Source organism: Pristiophorus japonicus, chromosome 3, assembly GCF_044704955.1.
Source record: "Pristiophorus japonicus isolate sPriJap1 chromosome 3, sPriJap1.hap1, whole genome shotgun sequence".
NCBI lineage: Eukaryota > Metazoa > Chordata > Chondrichthyes > Pristiophoridae > Pristiophorus > Pristiophorus japonicus.
In genome coordinates, this window is record NC_091979.1 from 228162378 (window position 1) to 228187632 (window position 25255).

At 48.6% G+C, this 25255-nt stretch overlaps 1 protein-coding gene across 5 annotated transcripts in view; it reads right to left on the reverse strand.

Annotated features, from left to right (window-relative positions):
• Window positions 1–25255, reverse strand: part of cfap43 (cilia and flagella associated protein 43) — a 188756-nt gene that overhangs the window by 66810 nt on the left and 96691 nt on the right. For all 5 annotated transcript variants that reach the window (XM_070876376.1, XM_070876377.1, XM_070876375.1 and 2 more), the window contains 2 exons: window positions 22491–22595; window positions 21793–21909 (listed from right to left, as the gene is read on the reverse strand). In XM_070876376.1, the coding sequence (XP_070732477.1) occupies window positions 21793–21909; window positions 22491–22595 (222 nt within the window). The remainder of the gene's footprint in view (window positions 1–21792; window positions 21910–22490; window positions 22596–25255) is intronic.

Below are 25255 nucleotides of genomic sequence, written 5' to 3' on the forward strand. Positions count from 1 at the left end.
ATACGAACCTTCACGCAACCATGGCTGCTGTTGGAATATTAGAGAGAGTCGTAGAGGGTGATGATTGGAAAGCCTTTGTTGAGTGTTTCGACCAGTACTTCGTGACCAACGAGCTGGAAGGAGACACTAACGCGGCCAAGCGCAGGGAAGTTCTCCTTACCGCCTGTGAGCCTACGGTCTCATCAATAATCTGCTCACACGGACAAAACCAACGGAGAAGGAATATACAGAGTTGTGCACGCTGGTTCTGGACCACCTCAAGCCAAAGGAGAGTATCCTTATAGCCAGATATCGTTTTTACATGCACCATTGCTCCAGGGGCCAAAACGTGGTGGATTATGTTGCCGACCTGAGATGCCTCGCGGGACCTTGCGATTTTGGAGCTGCGGGATTTGGAGCAAATGCTGCGGGACTTTTTCATGCTGGGCATCAGCCACGAGGTCATTCTTTGAAAGCTGCTGGCTGCCGAAACCCTAGACCTGAGCAGGGCCATCGCGATCGCCCAGGCATGCATGGCCACGGACGATAACACCAAACAGATAACTTCTCCACATTGAAGCTCACCGGCAAGTACTGTGCATAAAATGACGTCGGTAGCAGGCCGAACTGCATATGGCAGGGCCTATACGTCTGCGCTGCAAGATCTGTGATGACTCAGAGTCCGCCATCGGGGATGAATGTGAATCCATTAGCACTTTGTTGGCGCTGCGGGGGTAATTATTGAGCCCATCAATGTCGATTTAAGCACTACGTGTGCAAAGGCTGTGCAACGATGGGGCACCTCCAGCGAATGTGCAAACGTGCTGCGACATACCACGTGGCAGAGGATGATCGACCACGCAGCACAGGCAACTCAACCCGGGGAAGAAGAGCATGGGGTACATACCTTCACCACCAAGAGCACTCCTATAATGCTAAAAATCAAATTAAATGTAGTTCCAATATCCACGGAGTTGGACACAGGTGCGAGTCAGTCAATAATGAGCCAAAAGGCTTTCGAGAAACTGTGGGGCAATAAAGCACAAAGGCCCAAACTGAGCCCGATTAATGCAAAGCTGCGTACCTACACCAAAGAGCTCATACCAGTCATTGGAAGTTCGGCAGTGAAGGTATCGTATGATGGAGCTGTGCATGACCTATCATTGTCGATTGTTCCAGGCAATGGGCCAACGCTGTTCGGCAGAAGCTGGCTAGAAAAGATTAGATGGATTTGGAACGACGTCAAAGCACAATCTTCAGTGGATGACGTCTCGTGTGCTCAAGTGCTGAGTAAGTTTCCCTCGCTATTCGAACCAGGCATCGGCAACTTCACAGGCGCCAAGGTACAGATCCATCTAGGCCCCGATGCATGGCCCATCGATCACAAGGCTCGGGCGGTTCCGTACATGATGAGGGAGAAAGTCGAGATTGAACTGGACAGACTCCACGCGAAGGAATCATATCGCCAGTCGAGTTCAACGAATGGGCTAGTCCAATTGTTCCGGTGTTGAAAGGCGATGGCACAGTGAGAATCTGCGGCGACTACAAGGTAACGATTAACCGAGTCTCACTACAAGACCAGTACCCACTGCCCAAGGTGGATAACCTGGTTGCAACGTTAGCGGGGGGGAAGTCATTGGACCTAACCTCCGCCTAAATGACACAGGAGCTGGCTGAATCTTCGAAAAGACTGACGTGCATCAACACACACAAAGGACTGTTTATATACACAGGTGCCCTTTCGAGATTCGCTCTGCTGCAGCCATTTTCCAGAGAAACATGGAGAGTTTGCTGAAATCTGTTCCACGCACCGTTGTGTTTCAAGATGACATCCTGATCACTGGTTGTGACACCATCGAACATCTACACAACCTGGAAGAGGTTCTAAGTCGCCTAGACAGAGTGGGACTCAGGCTGAAACGCTCCCACGTGTTTTCCTGGCACCAGAAGTTGAATTTTTGGGGAGAAAGATTGCAGCAGATGGCATCAGGCCCACGGACTCAAAAACGAGGTCATCAAGAATGCACCCAGACCACAGAATGTGACAGAGCTGCGTTCGTTCCTGGGACTCCTCAACTATTTTGGTAACTTTCTACCTGGATTGAGTACGTTGTTAGAGCCTTTGCACATGTTGCTACGTAAGGGTGATGACTGGGTTTGGGGCAAATCTCAAGACACAGCCTTTGAGAAGGCCAGGAACCTGCTAGGTTCAAATAAGTTACTTGTACACTATGACCTATGTAAACGTTTAATGCTAGCTTGTGATGCCTCATCGTATGGGGTCGGCTGGGTGTTACAGCAAGCTAATGTATCGGGCAACCTCCAACTGGTTGCATATGCGTCTAGAAGTCTGTCTAAGGCTGAGAGAGCCTATAGTATGGTCGAGAAAGAGGTGTTAGCATGTGTATATGGGGTTAAGAAAATGCACCAATATCAATTTGGACTTCGGTTTGAGCTTAAAACTGACCACAAGCCGCTCATTTTGCTGTTTTCAGAGAACAAAGGTATAAATACCAATACTTCGTCCCGCATCCAAAGATGGGCACTAACATTATCCGCTTATGACTATGTTATCCCGCCACAGACCAGGCACTGAAAACTGTGCCGATGCTCTCAGCCGGCTACCATTACCCACCACTGGGGTTGAAATGGCGCAGCCTGCAGACTTGCTACTGGTCATGGATGCTTTTGAGAGCGAGGGATCACCTGTCACAGCTCGCCAGATCAGGACCTGGACCAGCCAGGATCCTGTGCTATCATTAGTAAAGAGTTGTGTCCTAAATGGGAACTGGTCGGCCGTTCCCAGGGAAATGCAAGATGAAATGTCCATCCAGTCGGATTGTCTCTTATGGGGTAATCGCGTGGTTTTGCCAAAATAAGACAGGGAAACGTTTATACGTGGCCTACACTGTACCCGCCAGGCATGGTCATGATGAAGGCATTTGCCAGGTCGCATGTTTGGTGGCCCGGCATTGACTCGGACTTGAAGTCATGCGTGCACCAGTGCAACACTTGCTCACAACTGAGCAATGCACCAAGGGAGGCTTCACAGTCTGTGGCTATGGCCCTCCAAACCGTGGTCCAGGATCCACGTAGATTTTGCTGGCCCCTTTCTAGGAAGGATGTTTTTAATAGTTGTGAACGCTTACTCCAAATGGATTGAATGCGTAATCATGTCATCCAGCACGTCCATAGCCATCATTAAAAACCTCCGGGCCATTGAAAGCCTCCACCCATGGCTTGCCCGACGTCCTTGTCAGCGACAATGGACCGTGTTTCACCAGCTCGGAAATCAACAAGTTTATGAACCGCAATGGCATCAAGCATGTCAGGTCTGCTCCGTTTAAGCCCGCGTCTAACGGTCAAGCGGAGCGGGCAGTCCAAACAATCAAGCAGAGCATGAAACACGTGACGGACGGCTCCCTGCAGACCCGCTTGTTTCGCATTCTGCTCAGTTACCGGACGCGACCCCACTCGCTCACCGGGGTTCCCCCGGCAGAATTGTTAATGAAGAGAGCTCTCCCGAGTCCACCCAGATCTTAATGATCACGTGGAAACCCGGCTACACCAGCAGAACATGTACCACGATCGCGTGGCTGTTTCAAGTGACATTGATGTTAACGACCCTGTGTTTGACATGAATTACGGTCATGGTCCCAAGTGGGTTGCTGGCACTGTTTTGGCCAAGGAAGGGAATAGGGTGTTTATAAACAAACTGTTAAATGGCCAAACGTGCAGATAGCATTTAGATCAGACCAGGAACGACTTGAAGAGGACATCACCATCGACGATCCACCAACACACACTCAACCAGCAATCGACCTCGCTGTCAATCACGAGGACGAACCCACCATTCCTGACAGTCCGGTCAGACCAGTCGCGGTGCAGTGCAGCAATGGTCCGGCCAACTCACACACGCCAGGGTTTGAATTTAGACGATCAACCAGGGAGCGAAGGGCTCCGGATCACCTCAACTTGTAAATAACTTGTACCAAAGACTCTTGGGGGGGGGGGGGGGGGGAAGTGATGTTATGTATGTAACCATGTAATACTTGCCACCAGAGGGCGTGACTGTTGGAGTCCTAATGGTCACCTGCACACATGTGCGGGCCCAGTATAAAAGATTGGCTGCCATGTTGTTTAGGCATTCTGGAGTTGTAATAAAAAAGACTAAGGTCACACTAAGTTTAGCTCCCAGTACTCAGCCTCGTGGAGTTCTTCTATACACAATAGTTCTGTGTGTTGGTGCTGAGCAACACGAGCCCAACGCTTCCTCACCTCCCTGCATAGTTTCTCACTGGCTGAGTAGGCAGCCATGTGACACACTAGCAGGCTTTGACTGCCAATGACACTCTTCAGTTTGTGGCCGTGCATGGGCTAATGACTTAGCTTCAGTGATCCTGTTATATCCGTCTAACCCTCCAGGAAGGAATGCAGGCTTTGCTCTGTGAGTGCCTCTACGGCATGGCACAACTCACAAGCATCAAGCTGCACTAAGTCCCTGAGTGCCACAGTGTGGTGGCACAATAATGTGCTGTGCACCATGATACCCGAGTGGCCCCAATGAAGCTGTCGAGGGGCAGCAGCTTTTTATGGGCATCAGAGAAATGTCAATGTGGGAAAGAGAAAAAAGACTTGCATTTCGAAAGCGCCTTTCATGACCACCGGACGTCCCAAAGCGCTTTACAGCCAATGAAGTAGGGTTTTTTTTTACCAGTGTAGTCACTATTGTAATGTAGGAAACGTGGCAGTCAATTTGCGCACAGCAAGCTCCCACAAATGTGATAATGACCAGGTAATCTGTTTTAGTGATGTTCATTGAGGGATAAATATTGGCCAGGACAATTGGAAGGGACTCATTCAGCCTTATAAGAACATAAGAATTAGAAGCAGGAGTAGAGTAAGCCATTCGGCCCCTCTGCCATTCAATAAGATCGTGGTTGATCTTCTACGTCAACTCCATCCATCCCCATATCCCTTGATTCCCTTAATATTCAAAATTCTATCGATCTCTGTCTTGAATATACTCAACGACTGAGCCTCAACATCCCTCTGGGGTAGAGAATTCCACAGATTCACCACCTTTTAAGTGAAGAAGTTACTCCTCATCTCAATCCTAAATGGCCGACCCCTTATCCAGAGACTGACTCCTGGTTCTAGACTCCCCAGCCAGGTGAAACATCCTCCCTGCATCTACCCTGTCAAGCCCTGTAAGAATTTTGCATGTTTAAATGAGATCATCTCTCATTCTTCTGAACTCTGGAGAATATAGGCCTAGTCTACTCAATCTCTCCTCACAGGACTATCCCCTCATCCCTGGAAACAGTCTGGTGAACCTTCATTGCATTCCCTCTCTGGCAAGAATATCCTTCCTTAGGTAAGGAGACCAAAACTGTACACAATACTCCAGGTGTGGTCTCACCAAGGCCCTATATAATTGCAGGAAAATATCTTTACTCTTATACTCAAATCATCTTGTAGTAAAGGCCAACATACTATTTGCTTTCTTAATTGCTTACTGTACCTGCATGTTAACTTTCAGTGATTCGTGTACAAGGACACCCAGGTCCCTCTGCACACCAACATTTCCCAATCTCTCACTGTTTAAAAAATACTCTGTTTTTCTATTTTTCCTACCAAAGTGGATAACTTCACATTTCTCCACATTATATTCAATCTGCCATGTTCTTACCCACTCAGTTAACCTGTCTATATCCCCTTGAAGTATTTTTGCATCCTCCTCACAACTTACATTCCCACCTAGCTTTGTATCATCAGCAAACTTGGATATATTACATTTGGTCCCCACATCCAAATCATTGATATAGATTGTGAATAGCTGGGGCCCAAGCACCGATCCTTGTGGTACCCCACTAGTTACAGTCTGCCAACCTGAAAATGACCCGTTTATTCCTACTCTCTGTTTTCTGTCCGTTAACCAATCCTCAATCCATGCTAGTATATTACCCCCAATCCCATGAGCCCTCATTTTGTTTAATAATCTCTTGCGTGGCACCTTATCGAAAGCCTTTTGAAAATACAAATACACCACATCCACTGATTCCCCTTTATCTATTCTGCTAGTTACAATCTCAAAAAACTCTAACAGATTTGTCAAACATGATTTCCCTTTCATAAATCCATGTTGACTCTGCCCAATCCTATTATTATTTTCTAAGTGCCCTTTTATCATGCCCTTAATAATAGATTCTAGCATTTTCCTTACAACTGATGTCAGGCTAACTGGTCTGTAGTTCCCCATTTTCTCTCTCCCACCTTTCTTAAATAGCGGGGTTAGATTAGCTACCTTCCAATCTGCGGGATTTTGCCAGCACTAGATTCCCATCAGAGCAACTCACGTCCATGCTCTTCTCCTGTAAACTTTAATATTGTTTTTCTCCAGGTGTTTTAACTAACTCCCTTTTAAATGCTTTGATTTACTTGACTTCATCAGCCCCTTGTGGTAATAGTCCATATTCTCATTATCATCATCATAGGCAATCCCTCGAAGTGAGGATGACTTGCTTCCATGCCAAAAAGGGATGAGTTCACAGGTGTTTCAACGAAGGACCTAATATTCCATGTCCTGAACTACATCCTGAAGGGTGGAAGATGCCTGTGCGTGGAATTTTTTAACGTGTGGTGGCCATTGCACACCAGCCACCACACGGGCTTGACAGAGCTAGGTCTTGGTCCAGTGGCAAGGGTTATCCAAGACGACTGGAGACCTGCTCTGCTGCATGGACCTAGTGCGCACACATATTGCAGTATGGGCTTGCCCGTGCGAATATTGACTGAACAGTTCGATGTGTTAATATGGAATCGTAACAACTGAGGAAGCCCGTTCAACACTTCTTGGGCTAGATATCTGTCGGCATTAGTGGCTTGGCTGCCCGTTATATGGCGGCCCAGGAGCAGTGTGGAGGCCCCGACCTGCGTGAGAACACCAGTGGCAGGTCGGGGCCATAAAAGGAGTGGAGTTGCGGTGGCCCGGGAGCAGCGTGGAGGCATACTACTTCAGGGAGCAGTGCGAGCTGGTGCAAGAAGGCGACGGCAGCGAAGAGTGATGTCATCAAGGTCCAGGTCAGTGATTGGAGCGTGGGCAGATACAGCAGGAGCGGCGAGAGACTGTGGAGGGATGTGATCGGGGCCCAGGAGATTCGTGAGTTTGGGGCCAGGGGGTCCATATTCTATAGCCCTTTGGGTGACACAGTTCCTTCTAACCTACTCATCTTAAAATTCTCATCCTTGTTTTCAAATCCCTACATGGCCAACCCCTCCCTATCACTGTAACCTTCTCCAGCCCCACAACCCCCCAAGATCTCTGCTCTCCTCCAATTCTTGCATATCCCTGATTTTCATCGCTCCACCATTGGTGGCTGTGCCTTAAGCTGCCTGGGCCTTAAGCTCTGGAATTCCCTCCCTAAACCTCTCTACTTCTCTTTCCATCTTTAAGACGCTCCTTAAAACCTATGAATTTGACCAAGCTTTTGGTCACCTGTCCTAATATCTTTTTATGCGGCTTGGTGTAAAATTTTGTTTGATAACGTTCCCGTGAAGCGCCTTGGGATTATTTATTACGTTATTGGAGCTATATAAATGCCAGCTGTTGTTTTAACCCTTTTTTTTGGTTAATTTTTTTAAACTGAGAGACAATTCTTTGGGTTTGTGCATTTGTACCAAAACAATCCTGAAATAGCGCTCATCAAAGTCACGAATGACATCCTTTGTAACTGTGATAAAGGCAAACTATCCCTCCTCATCCTTCTTGACTGGTCTGCAGCCTTTGACACGGTTGACCACTCTATCCCTCTCCACTCGCCTGTTCCATTCTTATCTATCTAATCGTAGCCAGAGAATCACCTGCAATGGTTTCTCTTCCCGCTCCCGCATCGTTACCTCCGGTGTCCCCCAAGGATCTATCCTTGGCCTCCTCCTATTTCTCATCTACATGCTGCCCTTGGCAACATCATCCAGAAACACAGCCTCAGTTTTCACATGTACGCAGATGATACCCAGCGATGAGGCCCTACAAGCTGAATTTAGGGAGCTAGGAGTTAAATTAAAAAGTAGGACCTCAAAGGTAGTAATCTCAGAATTGCTACCAGTGCCACGTGCTAGTCAGAGTAGGAATTGCAGGATAGCGAAGATGAATACGTGGCTTGAGGAATGGTGCAGGAGGGAGGGATTCAAAATTCCTGGGACATTGGAGCCAGTTCTGGGGGAGGTGCGACCAGTACAAACCGGACGGTCTGCACCTGGGCAGGACCGGAACCAATGTTCTAGTAGGAGTGTTTGCTAGTGCTGTTGGGGAGGGGTTAAACTAATATGGCAGGGGGATGGCAACCTATGCAGGGAGACAGAGGGAAGTAGAATGGGGGCAGAAGCAAACAGAAGAAAAGTAAAAGTGGAGGGCAGAGAAACCCAAGGCAAAAATCAAAAAGGGCCACATAACAGCAAAATTCTAAAAGGGCCAAGTTGTTAAAAAGACAAGCCTGAAGGCTCTGTGCCTCAATGAGAGGAGTATTTGTAATAAGGTGGACAAATTAACTGCACAGGCAGCTATTAAAGAATATGATATAATTGGCATTATGGAGACATGGCTCCAGGGTGACCAAGACTGGGAACTCAATATCCATGGGTATTCAACATTCAGGAAGGATAGGCAGAAAGGAAAAAGAGGTGGGGTAGCTTTGCTGGTTAAAGAGGAAATTAATGCAATAGTAAGGAAGGACATTAGCTTGGATGATGTGGAATCTGTATGGGTAGAGTTGCGGAATACCAAAGTGCAGAAAATGCTAGTGGGAATTGTGTACAGACCACCAAACAGTAGTAGTGAGGTTGGGGACAGCATCAAACAAGAAATTAGGGATGCGTGCAATAAGGGTACAGCAGTTATCATGGGTGACTTTAATCTGCATATAGATTGGGCTAACCAAACTGGTAGCAATACAGTGGAGGAGGATTTCCTGAAGTGCATTAGGGATGGTTTTCTAGACCAATATGTCGAGGAACCAACTGGAGGGCTGGAAATCCTAGACTGGGTGATGTGTAATGAGAAAGGATTAATTAGCAATCTTGTTGTGCGGAGCCCCTTGGGAAAGAGTGACCATAATATGGTAAAAATCTTTATTAAGATGGAGCGTGACACAGTTAATTCAGAGACTAGGGTCCTGAACTTAGGGAAAGGTAACTTCGATGGTATGAGACATGAATTGGCTAGAATAGCCTGGTGAATGATACATAAAGGGTTGATGGTGGGTAGGCAATGGCAAACATTTAAGGATCACATGGATGAATTTCAACAAATTGTACATCCCGATCTGGAGTAAAAATAAAACAGGAAAGGTGGCTCAATCGTGGCTAACAAGGGAAATTAAGGATAATGTTAAATCCAAGAAAGAAGCATATAAATTGGCCAGAAAAAGTAGCAAACCTGAGGACTGGGAGAAATTTAGAATTCAGCAGAGGAGGACAAAGGGTTTAATTAGGATGGGGAAAATAGAGTATGAGAGGAAGCTTGCTGGGAACATTAAAAATGACTGCAAAAGCTTCTATAGATATGTGAAGAGAAAAAGATTAGTGAAGACAAACGTAGGCCCGTTGCAGTCAGAATCAGGTGAATTTATAATCGGGAACAAAGAAATGGCAGACCAATTGAACAAATACTTTGGTTCTGTCTTCACAAAGGAAGACACACATAACCTTCCGGAAATACTAGGGGACAGAGGATCCAGGGAGAAGGAGGCACTGAAAGGAAATTCTTATTAGTCAGGAAATTGTGTTAGGGAAATTGATGGGATTGAAGGCCGATAAATCCCCAGGGCCTGATAGTCTGCATCCCAGAGTACTTAAGAAAGTGGCCCTAGAAATAGTGGATGTATTGGTGATCATTTTCCAGCAGTCTATCGACTCTGGATCAGTTCCTATGGACTGGAGGGCAGCTAATGTAACACCACTTTTTAAGAAAGGAGGGAGAGAGAAAACTGGTAATTATAGACCGGTTAGCCTGACATCAGTGGTAAGGAAAATGTTGGAATCAATTATTAAAAATGAAATAACAGCGCATTTGGAAAGCGTGACAGGATCGGTCCAAGTCAGCATGAATTTATGAAAGGGAAATCATGCTTGATGAATTTTCTAGAATTTTTTGAGGATGTAACTAGTAGAGTGGACAGGGGAGAAACAGTGGGCCCAAGTTTCCACACGCGCCTAGAACGGCGCAGTCCCGACCTGGACGCCCGTTTTTCGCGCCACAAAGTGCGCCTAAAAAAATCCTCGGTATTCTCCACCTACTTGCAGGTCCTCTGACCCTCGGCGCAGCCAGCACGAGCTGTGGGGGGGCGGAGCCTGGTCCCTGCGCTGAAAACAGTGCCGGGACCTCTGCACATGCGCGCTACAGTGGGCACGCAAGTGCAGTAGCTCCAGGCGCCGAACTGTGTGGGAGGGGCCCGAAGCACGCAGCCCCTAGCCCTGGCCAAATGGCCTCACTGGGGCTGCGTGAATAAGGCTCCTCCCACGGCCAGCTCCTGCTCCCCCCCCGACCAGACCCGACACTCGCTCCCCGCCCTGCCTCCGGACCAGACCCGACACCCGCTCCCCCCCCCCCGCCTCCAGACCAGACCCGACACCCGCGCCCCCCCCCCACCCGCGCTCCTGTTCCCGCTCCCCGCCTCCCCGACTCGACCTGACCCGACCCGCGCTTCTGTTCACGCTCCCCGACTGGACCTGGCCCGACCCGCGCTCCTGTTCCCACTCCCCGACTGGACCCGACCCGACCCGCGCTCCTGTTCCCGCTCCCCGACTGGACCCGACCCGCGCTCCTGTTCCCGCTCCCCGACTGGACCCGACCCGCGCTCCAGTTCCCACTCCCCGACTGGACCCGACCCGACCCGCGCTCCTGTTCCCACTCCCCGACTGGACCCGACCCGACCCGCGCTCCTGTTCCCGCTCCCCGACTGGACCCGACCCGACCCGACCCGCGCTCCTGTTCCCACTCCCCGACTGGACCCGACCTGACCCGCGCTCCTGTTCCCGCTCCCCGACTGGACCCGACCCGCGCTCCTGTTCCCACTCCCCGACTGGACCCGACCCGACCCGCGCTCCTGTTCCCACTCCCCGACTGGACCCGACCCGACCCGCGCTCCTGTTCCCGCTCCCCGACTGGACCCGACCCGACCCGACCCGCGCTCCTGTTCCCACTCCCCGACTGGACCCGACCCGACCCGCGCTCCTGTTCCCGCTCCCCGACTGGACCCGACCCGACCCGCGCTCCTGTTCCTGCTCCCCGCCGCCCCGACTGGACCCGACCCGACCCGCGCTCCTGTTCCCGCTCCCCGACTGGACCCGACCCGACCCGCGCTCCTGTTCCCGCTCCCCGCCTCCCCGACTTGACCCGCGCTCCTGTTCCCGCTCCCCACTGGACCCGACCCGACCCGCGCTCCTGTTCCCACTCCCCGACTGGACCCGACCCGACCCGCGCTCCTGTTCCCGCTCCCCGACTGGACCCAACCCGACCCGACCCGCGCTCCTGTTCCCGCTCCCCGACTGGACCCGACCCGACCCGCGCTCCTGTTCCTGCTCCCCGCCGCCCCGACTGGACCCGACCCGACCCACGCTCCTGTTCCCGCTCCCCGCCCCCCCCCCCCGACTGGACACAACCCGACCCGCGCCCCCCCCCCACTGGACCCGACCCGACCCGACTCCCGCTCCCGGACTGGATCCGACCTGACCTCTCCCCCTCCCTCTCTCTCTCTCCCCTGTTCCCTCCCTCCCTCCCTCTCTCTCCCTCCCTCTCTCTCTCCCCCTCCCTCTTTCTCCCCCCCTCTCCCTCTCCCCCTCTCCCTCCCTCTCTCTCTCTCCCCTGTTCCCTCCCTCCCTCCCTCTCTCTCTCCCCCTCCCTCTCTCTCTCTCTCCCCCCCCTCTTTCTCCCCCCCCTCTCCCTCTCTCTCCCCCTTCTCTCTCCCTCCCCCCTTCTCTCTCCCTCCCCCTCTCTCCCTTCCCCCCCCCCACCCCGACCCAACCCAACCCAACGCCACCTACCTGTAAATCTGGTGCTGGGGACGGGCCGGCAGCCTTCGGTCCCGAAAGGCCTGCCTGAAGCACTTTCACACAGGTAGGAAGATGGTTTATTTAATCTTTTCTTTGCTTATAAATGTTTATTCAGGTTGGATTTATTTGTATAATATTTGTATAAGTATAAATAAGGATTTATTATAGAATTTAATGACTTCCCTTCCCCCCCCCCACCTCGTTCTGGACGCCTAATTTGTAACCTGCGCCTGATTTTTTAATGTGTAGAACAGGTTTTTTCAGTTCTACAAAAATCTTCACTTGCTCCATTCTACTTTAGTTTGGAGTACGTTTTCACTGTGGAAACTTTCAAATCAGGCGTCAGTGGCCGGACACGCCCCCTTTTGAAGAAAAAAATCTGTTCCAAAGTAGAACTGTTCCACCTGACTAGAACTGCAGAAAAAAAAATATGGAGAATTGCGATTTCTAAGATAGTCCGTTCTCCACCAGTTGCTCCTAAAAATCAGGCGCAAATCATGTGGAAACTTGGGCCCATTGAATGTGGTGTATTTGGACTTTCAAAAGGCTTTTGACAAGGTTCCACACAAGAGATTGGTGTGAAAAATTAAAACACATGATATTGGGGGTAATGTATTGACGTGGATAGAGAACTGGTTGGCAGACAGGAAGCAGAGAGTCGGGATAAACGGATCCTTTTCAGAATGGCAGGCAGTGGCTAGTGGGGTGCCGCAGGGCTCAGTGCTGGGACTCCAGCTATTTACAATATACATCAATGATTTAGATGAAGGAATTGAGTGTAATATCTCCAAGTTTGCAGATGACACTAAGCTGGGTGGTGGGGTGAGCTGCGAGGAGGATGCTAAGAGGCTGCAGGGTGACTGGGACAGGTTGGTGAGTGGGCAAATGCATGGCAGATGCAGGATAATGTGGATAAATGTGAGGTTATCCACTTTGGGGGCAAAAACACGAAGGCAGATTATCTGAATGGCGGCAGATTAGGAAAAAGGGGAGATGCAACGAGACCTGAGTGTCATGCTACATCAGTCATTGAAAGTTGGCATGCAGGTTCAGCAGGCAGTGAAGAAGGCAATTGGTATGTTGGCCTTCATAGCTTGGGGATTTGAATATAGAAGCAGGGAGGTCTTACTGCATTTGTACAGGGCCTTGGTGAGGCTTCACCTGGAATATTGTTCCGTTTTGGTCTCCTAATCTGAGGGAGGACATTCTTGCTATTGAGGGAGTGCAGCGAATGTTCACCAGACTGATTCCCGGGATGGCAGGACTGACGTATGAAGGGAGACTGGATCGACTGGGTCTGTATTCACTGAGTTTAGAAGAATGAGAGGGGATCTCATAGAAACATATAAAATACTGACGGGACTGGACAGGTTAGATGCAGGAAGAATGTTCCTGATGTTGGGGAAGTCCAGAATCAGGGGACACAGTCTAAGGATAAGGGGTAAGCCATTTAGGACCGAGATGAGGAGAAACTTCTTTACTCAGAGAGTTGTTAACCTGTGGAATTCTCTGCCGCAAAGAGTTGTTGATACCAGTTCGTTGGATATATTCAAGAGGGAGTTAGATATGGCCCTTACGGCTAAAGGGATCAAGGGGTATGGAGAGAAAGCAGAGCAGGGGTACTGAGGTGATGATCAGCCATGATCTTATTGAATGCTGGTGCAGGCTCGAAGGGCCGAATGGCCTACTCCTGCACCTATTTTCTATGTTTCTATGTAAACTAAAGGTGATCCAAAACTCGGCTGCCCATGTCCTAACTCGCACCAAGTCCCGCTCACCCATTACCACTGTGCCCACTGACCTACATTGGCTCCCGGTTAAGCAACGCCTCAATTTCAAAATTCTCATCCTTGTTTACAAATCCCTCCATGGCCTCGCTCCTCCCTATCTCTGTAATCTCCTCCAGCCCTACAACCGCCCCCCCTCCCCCCGCCACTCCCCGAGATGTCTGCGCTCCTCTAATTTTGCCCTCTTGAGCATCCCTGATTATAATCACTCAACCATTGGCTGCCGTGCCTTCTGTTGCCTAGGCCCCAACCTGTCTAAGCCTCACCGCCTCTCTACCTCTCTTTCCTTCTTCAAGACGCTCCTTAAAATCTACCTCTTTGACCAAGCTTTTGGTCACCTGCGCAAATTTCTACTTATGCGGCTTGGTGTCAAATTTTTTTCATCTCATAATATTCCTGAAAGGCGTATTGGGACGTTTCACTATGTTAAAGGCGCTATATAAATACATGTCGTTCTTTTTGTTGTAAAATTCCATTTCACTTTCAGATCGGGGTCCTGAAAATAAAATACATTTTAACCCGGGTGTGCTTCGTCCTTCCCCAAGGAGGCCGAGTTAGTGGCTGCTCCTGGTGCCCTTTGGGTTGTAGGCAACATGTCTTATCCGTGCAGTCTTATGTGATGGGGGCAGGGATCGAGCTTTGATATAATGGTACACACCATCAGTTCAACGCTGATCTTTCCCCAAACACCATGATGGATTTGTGGTATGAATTGATGCTTTTGGGGGGGGGGGGCGGCAGGGGGAAGAGGATTACAGGGATTACTATGATCTTGGTAAAGTTATTAAAGAGAATTTAGTCTGTACATTTAAAAGAAACACTTTTATGTATCTCTGCTCCTGTGCTCTTTCAAACAGTTAGGTTCTGAGCTAATTCTCCGGCTCAATTTTCCTCAATTATCTGTGCTGCTTTTTTTGGCGTAAATTAAAATATCCAAGTTTCCCCAACGTAATTCAGTTAGTTACGATTTTTTTTAGGTTAGTTTTCTTTTGCGTCATGAGGGCGTAACCTGGTGTCTGCACCAGTTTTTCAGATTTAAGCAAGTTTAGCCAACTGACATTTTTTCTATACAGCGTATGTGACCACTCCCAAAAAACCTCCTGGGCACTTAAGGAAAACCAGCGCACATTTAAAAAATCGTCGCAGAAAGACGGCATTGTTTTTAGGCGAAGTTTTGGAGGGAGTCAAGAAGACAAAGAAAATGCATCTTGAAGCTTAATTTTTTCAAAATCAAAAGGAAGAAAATGGAAGTCTAATGCAATTCTGTAATTTTCATTTTTTTTCAAAGTATCATGACACCACCGAATGTCTCCTCACCGGGCTCGAGGGTTGACTGGCAAAATCGCTCCCTCGCCCAGGTTAGAAGCCAAAGGGGCGTGGAAGCCGAACTGAAGGGATGAGAACCCTTATACATACAGCAGCTTCAAAAGAAGCCGAGGGGCAGGGCGGGGGCTAGTGGACACCGAGCCCGTGTGTGGGCGAGGGAGCGATTCTGCCGACCCGTGATCCCGGTGAGGAGACGTTCAGTCTGTGGTGGCGTGCTACTTTGAAAAATATCAAAAATTAAAGAATTGCATTAGACTTCGTTGCCCCAAATGTCTTCATTGAATGCCTAGCTTCCCGTTCCAAACAAGCCTATTGCGCATGCACAGACCAGGGTGTGCTCCATACTAGGGCGTCGACCTTGGGGAGAGAGAAAGAGGAAAGAAGATTTAAGTCCTTTGTCCTGCTGTTTTGAGTTTCTTGCAAAGCTACAATTTAATTATGGGGGCAATATTGACAATGCCATATCTCGTGCAAGCCTTCTGCATGATAGTGCTGCGGAGAAGACAATTGAGGAACCTCAGAGCATATAGGATGTTGGGCAGGAGGCCTCACCCACATCGGGTATATCAAGACAGACGTTCATACCTGCACCTGAGTGATGCAGACTCTGAGAAGGCTGCGTTTCCGCAAAGAAGTTGTAACCGAGATCTGTGAGTTAGTAAAAGCAGATCTGCATCCCAGAAGCATCAGGAGGATTGCTGTGTCAGTTGAAGCAAAGGTTACAGCTGCACTTTGATTTTATGTATCTGGATCATTCCAGGCCACAACTGGATGTGTGCGCCATTTCTCAACATGCAATACTATCTGCATTCGGCAGGTGACTGCTGCACTATATGCCGAAGGAATGACTACATAAAGTTCCCCATGACCGCCCAGGCAAAGCGTGACAGGGCTGTCGGCTTCTCCAGGATTCCCAAAGGTACAGGATTGCATTGATTGTACCCACATCGCCTTGCAAGCACCTTTGGAGGATTCCGAGATGTACAGGAACAGAAAAGGCTTCCACTCCGTGAATGTGCAGCTCGTCAGTTGATGCAAGATACCCTGGGAGCACCCATGATGCGTTCATCCTACGCAAGAGCACTATATCTGCCATGTTTGGACTTTCAGAAGGCATTTGACAAGGCGCCACATAAAAGATTACTGCACAAGATAAAAGTTCACGGGGTTGGGGGTAATATATTAGCATGGATAGAGGATTGGCTAACTAACAGAAAACAGAGAGTTGGGATAAATGGTTCATTCTTTGATTGGCAACCAGTAACCAGTGGGGTGCCACAGGGATCAGTGCTGGGACCGCAACTATTTACAATCTATATTAATGACTTGCAAGAAGGGACTGAGTGTAACGTAGCCAAGTTTTCTGATGATACAAAGATGGGAGGAAAAGCAATGTGTGAGGAGGACACACAAAATCTGCAAAAGGAAATACACAGGCTAAGTGAGTGGGCAAAAATTTGGCAGATGGAGTATAATGTTGGAAAGTGTGAGGTCATGCACTTTGGCAGAAAAAAATCAAAGAGCAAGTTATTATTTAAATGGAGAAAGATTGCAAAGTGCCACAGTACAGCGGGACCTGGGGGTACTTGTGCATGAAACACAAAAGGATAATATGCATGTACAGCAAGTGATCAAGAAAGTCAATGGTATCTTGACGTTTATTGCAAAGGGGATGGAGTATAAAAGCAGGGAAGTCTTGCTACAGATATATAAGGTATTGGTGAGGCCACACCTGGAATACTGCGTGCAGTTTTGGTTTCCATATTTACGAAAGGATATACGTGCTTTGGAGGCAGTTCAGAGAAGGTTCACTAGGTTGATTCTGGGGATGAGGGGGTTACATAGAAACATAGAAAATAGGTGCAGGAGTAGGTCATTCGACCCTTCACCACCATTCAATATGATCATGGCTGATCATTCACCTCAGTACCCCTTTCCCGCTTTCTCTCCATACCTCTTGGTCCCTTTAGCCGTAAGGGCCACATCTAACTTCCTCTTGAATATATCCAATGAACTGGCATCAACGACTCTCTGTGGCAGGGAATTCCACAGGTTAACAACTCTCTGAGTGAAGAAGTTTCTCCTCATCTCAGTCCTAAATGGCCTACCCCTTATCCTAAGACTGTGTCCCCTGGTTCTGGACTTCCCCAACATCGGGAACATTCTTCCCGCATCTAACCTGTCCCGTCCCGTCAGAATCTTATACATTTCTATGAGATCCCCTCTCATCCTTCTAAACTCCAGTGTATAAACTCCAGGGTTGACTTATGAGTAAAGGTTGAGTAGGTTGGGTCTCTACTCAATGGAATTCAAAAGAATAAGAGGTGATCTTATCGAAACATATAAGATTATGAGGGGCTTGACAAGGTGGATAGAGAGAGGATGTTTCCGCTGATGGGGGAGACTAGAACTAGAGGGCATGATTCTAGAATAAGGAGCCGCCCATTTAAAACAGAGGAGAAATTTCTTCTCTCAGAGGGTTGTTAATCTGTGGCATTCACTGCCTCAGAGAGCTGTGAAAGCTGGGACACTGAATAAATTTAAGACAGAAATAAATAGTTTCTTAAATGATAAGGGAATAAAAGGTTATGGGGAGCGGGTCAGCCATGATCTTATTGAATGGCGGAGCAGGCTTAAGGAGCCGTATGGCCTACTCCTGCTCCTATTTCTTATGTTCTTATGTTTCAGCAACAGCCAGAAGGGCAGAGCTGGCTGCTGGAAGACAAAGAGTATGGCCTTGCCACCTGGCTCATGATGCCCCTACGCGTAACTCGGACGGAAGTTGACCGGGAATATAACATGCCACACATTGCGATGCGCAGCATAATAGAGGGGGCAATTAGCATCTTGAAGCAGCGTTTCCGATGCCTGGATCATTCCGGAGGCTACTTGCAATACTCCCCTGAAATTGTCAGTCAGTTCACTGTTGTGTGCTGCATACTGCACAACTTAGCCATCATGAGGCAGCAGCAGCTGGTAGTAGAAGACCCACCTGAGGTGAGAGTACATGATGATGAGGAGGAATATGCAGATAACGAGGAGGAGGAGGCCATGCAACTGCCTGAACACGGAGCACGTTGGCGGAGGAGGGCGGGCCCCTTTAACGATTGCTCGAGCCTTGCGCCAGCAGCTTATCCGTGAATGCTTTGCTGCCTGAAGGCTCAGCGTCAACTATTCCAAATGGAGCATGTTTACTGTTTGGACCTGTTCCGTAATGTTGTGTGTGTTAATAATGGAAATTATTCTTCTTTAGTTCAAAAAGTTGTGTTAATAATGGAACAAATAATGAAAATTATTCAGTTATAATTTAAAATATATTTTATTCAAAAGTTTAACAGTTATTTGTACTTAGCTTAACTTTAATAAAAATATTCTTGTATCAAACTTTAAAGTTTGCAGTTAAGATCACTTACAAACTTTAAGATCACATACAAACTTTAATATCACATAAACTTTTAAACTTGTACATTTACATCACTTACAAAAAACTTTTAATGTGACAACAGGTACAACAGCAACAATAATAATAACAACACCAGCAGCAAAGAAAGGCTGCACCCATCTCTCCTCCACCTTATTTTAAGACCGCCCGCTGGGCTTGGTCTTGTTGAATCCACCCCTGCCTGCAGCATTTCTCGGGTTGGTACCAAGCTTATTCTTTCGAGCATCTCGGGTAATGTGCACTCCTTGATAGGTGGGGAGGGGGAAGAGGGGCAGGCGGTAATGTGGAAGGCCTGGCTTGGACCTCTTCAGAGGCTGGTCTGGGGATTGGAGTGGGAGTGGCAGTTGATTCTGTCAATGGCCGCAGGGTCTGAGCGTGTTCCCTTGTTGTAGCAGCTAACTCCGACATTCCCTCCCTCATGTGCCCTGACAGTGTATCAGCTGCCTGAGACATTCGCTCCCTCATGTTCACCGACAGTGTATCAGCTACCTGCAACATTCCCTCCCTCATGTTACATAAGAACATAAGAAATAGGAACAGGAGTAGGCCATACGGCCCCTCGAGCCTGCTCCGCCATTCAATAAGATCATGGCTGATCTGATCATGTACTTAGCTCCACTTCCCCGCCCGCTCCCTATATCCCCTTATCACTCAAGAAACTATCTATTTCTGTCTTAAATTTATTCAATGTCCCAGCTACCACAGCTCTCCGAGGCAGCAAATTCCACAGATTTACAACCCTCAGAGAAGAAATTCCTCCTCATCTCTGTTTTAAATGGGCGGCCCCTTATTCTAAGATCATGCCCTCTAGCTCTAGTCTCCCCCATTAGTGGAAACATCCTCTCTGCATCCACCTTGTTAAGCCCTCTCATAATCTTATACATTTCGTTAAGACTACCTCTCATTCTTCTGAATTCCAATGAGTAGAGGCCCAACCTACTCAACCTTTCCTCATAAGTCAACCCCCTCATCCCCAGAATCAACCGAGTGAACCTTCTCTAAACTGCCTCCAAAGCAAGTATATCCTTTCGTAAATATGGAAACCAAAACTGTACGCAGTACTCCAGGTGTGGCCTCACCAATACCTTCTATAAGCTGTAGCAAGACTTCCCTGCTTTTATACCATCCCCTTTGCAATAAAGGCCAAGATACCATTGGCCTTCCTGATCACTTGCTGTACCTGCATATGATCCTTTTGTGTTTCATGCACAAGTATCCCCAGGTCCCGCTGTACTGCAGCACTTTGCAATCTTTCTCCATTTAAATAATAACTTGCTCTTTGATTTTTTCTGCCAAAGTACACGACCTCACAAGTTCCAACATTATACTCCATCTGCCAAATTTTTGCCCACTCACTTAGCCTGTCTATGTTCTTTTGCAGATTTTTTGTGTCCTCCTCACATTTTGCTTTTCCTCCCATTTTCATATCGTCAGCTACTTGCAACCTGCAACATTCCCTCCCTCATGTGCCCGGACAGTGTTCCCATTTCTCGTGAGAGTGTTGTTACTTCTCCTGATAGTCCCAATACCTCATCACCCATCCCACTGATGGTGTCCAGGAGTGATCGCAAAAGGTCAATGCTCTCCGCACTCATTGCCATCATCTGAACCACATCTGTTAGATTCTGCATCTCAGGAGAACACTGAGCCACCTCGGATGGTGGGGCCCTGGGTGTGCCTTATGCACCCCACTGGAGCCCCAAGCCTCGGACTGTGCAAAACCATGGAATGTCCCAACACTCGTACCACTCAGGAAAGAGACTGGTACCTCAATGGGCGGTGCTTGCACCTCCTCCAGAGTGAGTACAAGAGTGGGGGCTTCATCCATTCCCTCCCCCTGCACCTCCTCCTCCCCCTCATGCTCTTGGTCTGGAAGGTAGGATTGGAAGATGTTCTCTTCAGGCTCGTCTGCGTCTGAATCTTCTTCTGCATCGGCTTCAGCCTCGTCAGAGTTGGCCTCAAGTTCTGCAAAATATAATAGCAGACAAATGGTTAGCAGTAGAGGAGGGAGCAGGGTGGCATGAGTAGGCTCACACAGCGCAGACAGCAGGCTGACTTGAAGGACCATGATGAATGATAGCACATTGCATCAACCGAAGCGTAGCTGACGGAGATATCCCCATGAACCGAAGCATGGTTAGCCCGCACAGTACTTGACTTTTATCAAAGCCAGAGTGTGGAATTTGCAGGACTTGCCCTCTCCCTCGAGTGTGGGCCCAGCTTGTGCAGTGGTGGTTGCTTTTCTCCAGGCAGGATCCATCAAAGTAGCTCTTCTAAGGGCGTCAGTGGGTGGAGATTTGCCAGGCCTCCTCCTGTTCGAGTTCTTTCCCTTTTGTTGCATGTCACCTTCCTCTGCAAAGATGAAAATATAACTTTTTAGAGAGGGTGTGTTTCTGCTGGGTGGGACATACAGATGGTCAAATTTACAATTGCAATTCCATTGAATAAATGAAAATATTACTTACACTAACTACTTGACCAAGGTCCTGCCACTTCTTTTTGCACTGGCCTCCAGACCTCGGGGTGGTCACCAGTGCACAGTAATTTTCTGCAAGTTGGTTCCAGCGTTTCTTCATTGCTTTCGGTGAAACTTTTGTGTGACCTCTGCTGGTGTCCAGCTCGTGCCATCTGGCCTCAATTACAGTAACCAGCGCCTCCACTTCAACCTATGAGAAATTCTTGGTCCTTGAGCAGCGTTGCATATTGCAGCTCCGAATTTTCCATTGAGAATTAAAGTTCTCACACACAACTGGCTCTTTGAAAATGTCCGAAAGCAGACCGGGAGGTGTACTGGGCATGCGCGTCCACAGCAGTCACGTAAAAAACTTAATTTTTTTCCCCACACATGCGCAGAATGTGGGGGGCCTCATTTTTTTCAGCACAGACATTAAGCTCCACGCCCCGAAGCTAAGGGACAGGCTGCGCGGTGCCAATTAAAAAAATTAGAACGGGGAAACATGCAAGTTATTTTTTTTTGAGTAGTCGGGGTCAAAAGAAAATGGCCGTAACTTTTGTAATACGCCAAAAACGGCATTGGGGAAAGTTGAGCCCTACATCATATCACATTGCAGGCGGAGTATTATGACAGAGCATCTCTCTGAATGTTCTGTAACTCATGTCTCTGAGACTGAGGGCCTCCAGGGCAGTCTATGATACAAGTGTTAAAGAATGGACTGCGATAGCTTACTGTCAGTTGGGGAAGAGTACCTTCAGGTCAGCCAGTTCAGTTGTCCTCTGCCGTTTGATTTGCCCGAGAAGCTCGAGCTCCTTGTTGCTGCGCTCTCTCATTGGGTAATTGGTCACTGCCAATCCTGAATAGAAGGCCTGAATAGAGGGCACAAAAAGTCAGAAACATCAAAAGGCCATTTGGTCCCTTCCATTGGTACATTAACTCTCCAAGCTAAGCCCATCCTCTGGTATCTTCCCTCCCCCAGCGAAGCCCATCCTCTGGTACCCTCCCTCCCCCATCGAAGCCCATCCCTCTGTTATCCCATGCCCCATCGAGGCCCATCCTCTGGTATCCTTACTCCCCCATCGAAGCCCACCCTCTGGTACACTAACTCCCCCAGCAGAGTACATCCTCTGGTACCCTCCCTCTCTCATCGAAGCCCATCCCTCTGATATCCTCCCTCTCCCATCGAAGCCCATCCCTCTGGTATCCTCCCTCTCCCATCGAAGCCCATCCTTCGACCAAGTGACCTTCAGAAAGATGAGACTTTCACCCTCGCTGTATTGACTGGTTTTGAACCCAATCTCAGAGGTAAAATGATAATACCTGACCCAATCCACACCCAGACCCTCATCAGTTAGAGGAGACCTTCCTTCCTTCTGCTTGGGCTAGACATGAACCTAGACCCTACAGTTTTGAAAGTGCGTCGATTGTGTCCTCAGTTTCTTTCCATTACCTCCAACGTTCGCCCCTTCACAGCCATCATGTCCCAGCATTCTCTCTTAATCACATCACGCAGATACTGGTTCGCTAGGTTCTCCATCTCAATGGTCTCACGAACCTGTTGACATGAATTAAACTTCACACAATGAGCAGGTCACCAAAGGCTGGCATTACGCGGAAATGCTGCTGTATAACGTGCACTGCCACCATAATTTAGCTCTGGTGGTTTCCAGCGTGTTAAGGCAGGAGCCTCGCAGTTCTACAAATGATGCCGGATTCAACCGATATACCTGCTGGACTAAGTAGAAGGTGGTAATTGTGCGGTACAGACCGACTGGAGAGAACGTGGAGGCAGGCGGTGTCGACAAATGCAGAAGAAGCTTCGATAGGCCGATGGTGACAGAAGCGATTGAGAGCTCTAGGAGACAGTTGGTAGCATGGGATTTACTGAGGGTGTTTCCAGCTCAGTACATTGCCATATGCTGTCACTCCAACATTTCCCCCTTGGCCTCGCACTGTGCTGCAAACAACCGCTACACAAAGCTCAGGCTGAACATCTCTGTCCCGTCTCCAGGCAGGTTCCTGACCTCCCCGCGACTCATCACTTCAACCGCCCCCCTCCCAATCTCACTGACATTTACATCTTTGCTCCAAATACGCTCAACACGATTGTACTGCAATCTCTCCCAGTCACATATCATTGTGTCCCCGACTATCCTACACTCACTTGGGTATTTCTATGGCCTTTCGGGATTTTAATTAGGTTAGAATGCAGGGGATAGTTCAAAAATAATTTGTTTAAGTGAAACAAGATGTGCCTATTGATGCGGGGAAGCATAATGTGTTGATTATTTTGTATTAGTATGAATTGTACCGATTAAATAAGCGAAGTTGATCATAGCGTTGCCTCAGCAGGGTGAAGTACTGTGAAATAAATAGCTTAACAATTTGTATCTGGCCTTGAATCCCCTTCCGAGATTGAAGGTAGGAGACACGAGTACCCAGCTCAGATTACAAGGTAGTACTATTGTTACACCCCTGGGTTACACTGTCATTTAGTGAAATGCTGTGCATTAGGGCACACCCCTAATGATTAGATGGTCAGGCCACTTACCGGATGGACTAGCCACCACTGTTCCCTGAGAGAATATCTAAGGTAAGACCTTAAAATTATAACAGCACTCAAATCATGTGTAGTAGTGTAGTGGGATTTGCCATGTTTGTAATCTTCACATAACTGTAACCAATATGTAACAACACTGTACACTGTATACAACTGTGAAATACACACCTTGACCACAGGGGGTGAACTTGTGGGAGACACTCCTTACCTGGTCAGCCAGGTACTTAAAAGGGAGGTTCCACGCAGGCTCAGCACTCCTTGGTCCGGGGAATAAAGGTGCAGGTCATGAGTGACCTTGTCTGCAGTATATGCCTTGTGTGAATATGTTCTGGAGTTGAGAACTCTACATCTGGTGACAAGAAACAGGAATCACTGAACCACAAGGATGGCCACCGGTAGCACAGAGGAACGTTACTGTGTGGGTGAGGACTGGGACGATTTTGTGGAGCGACTCCAGCAGACCTTTGTCACAAAGGACTGGCTGTGAATGGAAGCGGCCGACAAGCGGAGGGCGCATCTACTGACAAGCTGCGGGACAAAAACGTACCCACTGATGAAAGACCTGCTTGCACCTCTCAAGCCGGCCGACATGTCCTTCGAAGAGCTGATCAGCGAACATCTGAAACCGGCGAGCAGCGTACACATGGCCTGGCACCGGTTCTACACACACCGGCGTCGGGAAGGGCAAAACATCTCGGACTTCGTTGCAGACCTGAGGCGCTTGGCCAGCTTCTGTAAGTTCACAGACGCCTGCAGGGGGGAGATGTTAAGGGATTTTTTTCATTGAGGGCATTAGTCATGCCGGTATTTTCAGGAAGCTTATTGAGGACAAGGACTGGTCTTTGGAAAGGGCAGCTTTGATAGCTCAGACCTTCTTGGCGGGGGGAAGAGGAGACCAAGATAATTTACGCAAGCAGCCCTGGTTTTTACGTTGCGATGAACCAGGGAGTTAATGTTGTAAAAGTGATACAGAACCCTGCAGGCAGGCAAGGGCAATTCAACACCGCCCAGGCAGGCAGGCAAGGGCAATTCGACACCGTCCAGGCAGCAACAGGCTCTAGGGTGGGACAGCAACAGAGACAATGGCAGGAGGATCAGCAGTTCATGCCATCAAGAGGAACAATGCGTCCCGTGATGGGACAATTGACACCCACCACCAGAGTGCTTAGAAACAACCAAGGGGACAATCAGAGAGGAATGGCTGGTAACAGACACTTAGTGAACAACAATCTCAGCCAATGGTGGAGATGCGGGGGTAGACATACTGCTAAAAGCTGCAAGTTCCAGCAGTTCACCTACAGGAATTGTAATGCCAGAGGACATTTGGCTAGAATGTGCAAAAAGGCTGCAGCAAGGCTAATCTATGAAACAGAGGAATCAGACGAGGGGTCTGCAATGCAGGATGAATGCTGGGGCCAAGCCATGGATGCTGAGGTTCAGAGGGTTCATGTGGCTGACGTCCGCAGCTCATATACTAAAATGCCACCCATGATGATGAAAGTTTTATTGAATGGCATCCACATGGAGCTGGATACGGGAGCCAGCCAGTCCCTTATGAGCGTCCAACAATTTGAGAGACTATGGCCACAGAGCTAGCAGGCCCAAACTAGAACGCATTGACACGCAGTACACCAAAGAAATCATCCCAGTGCTGG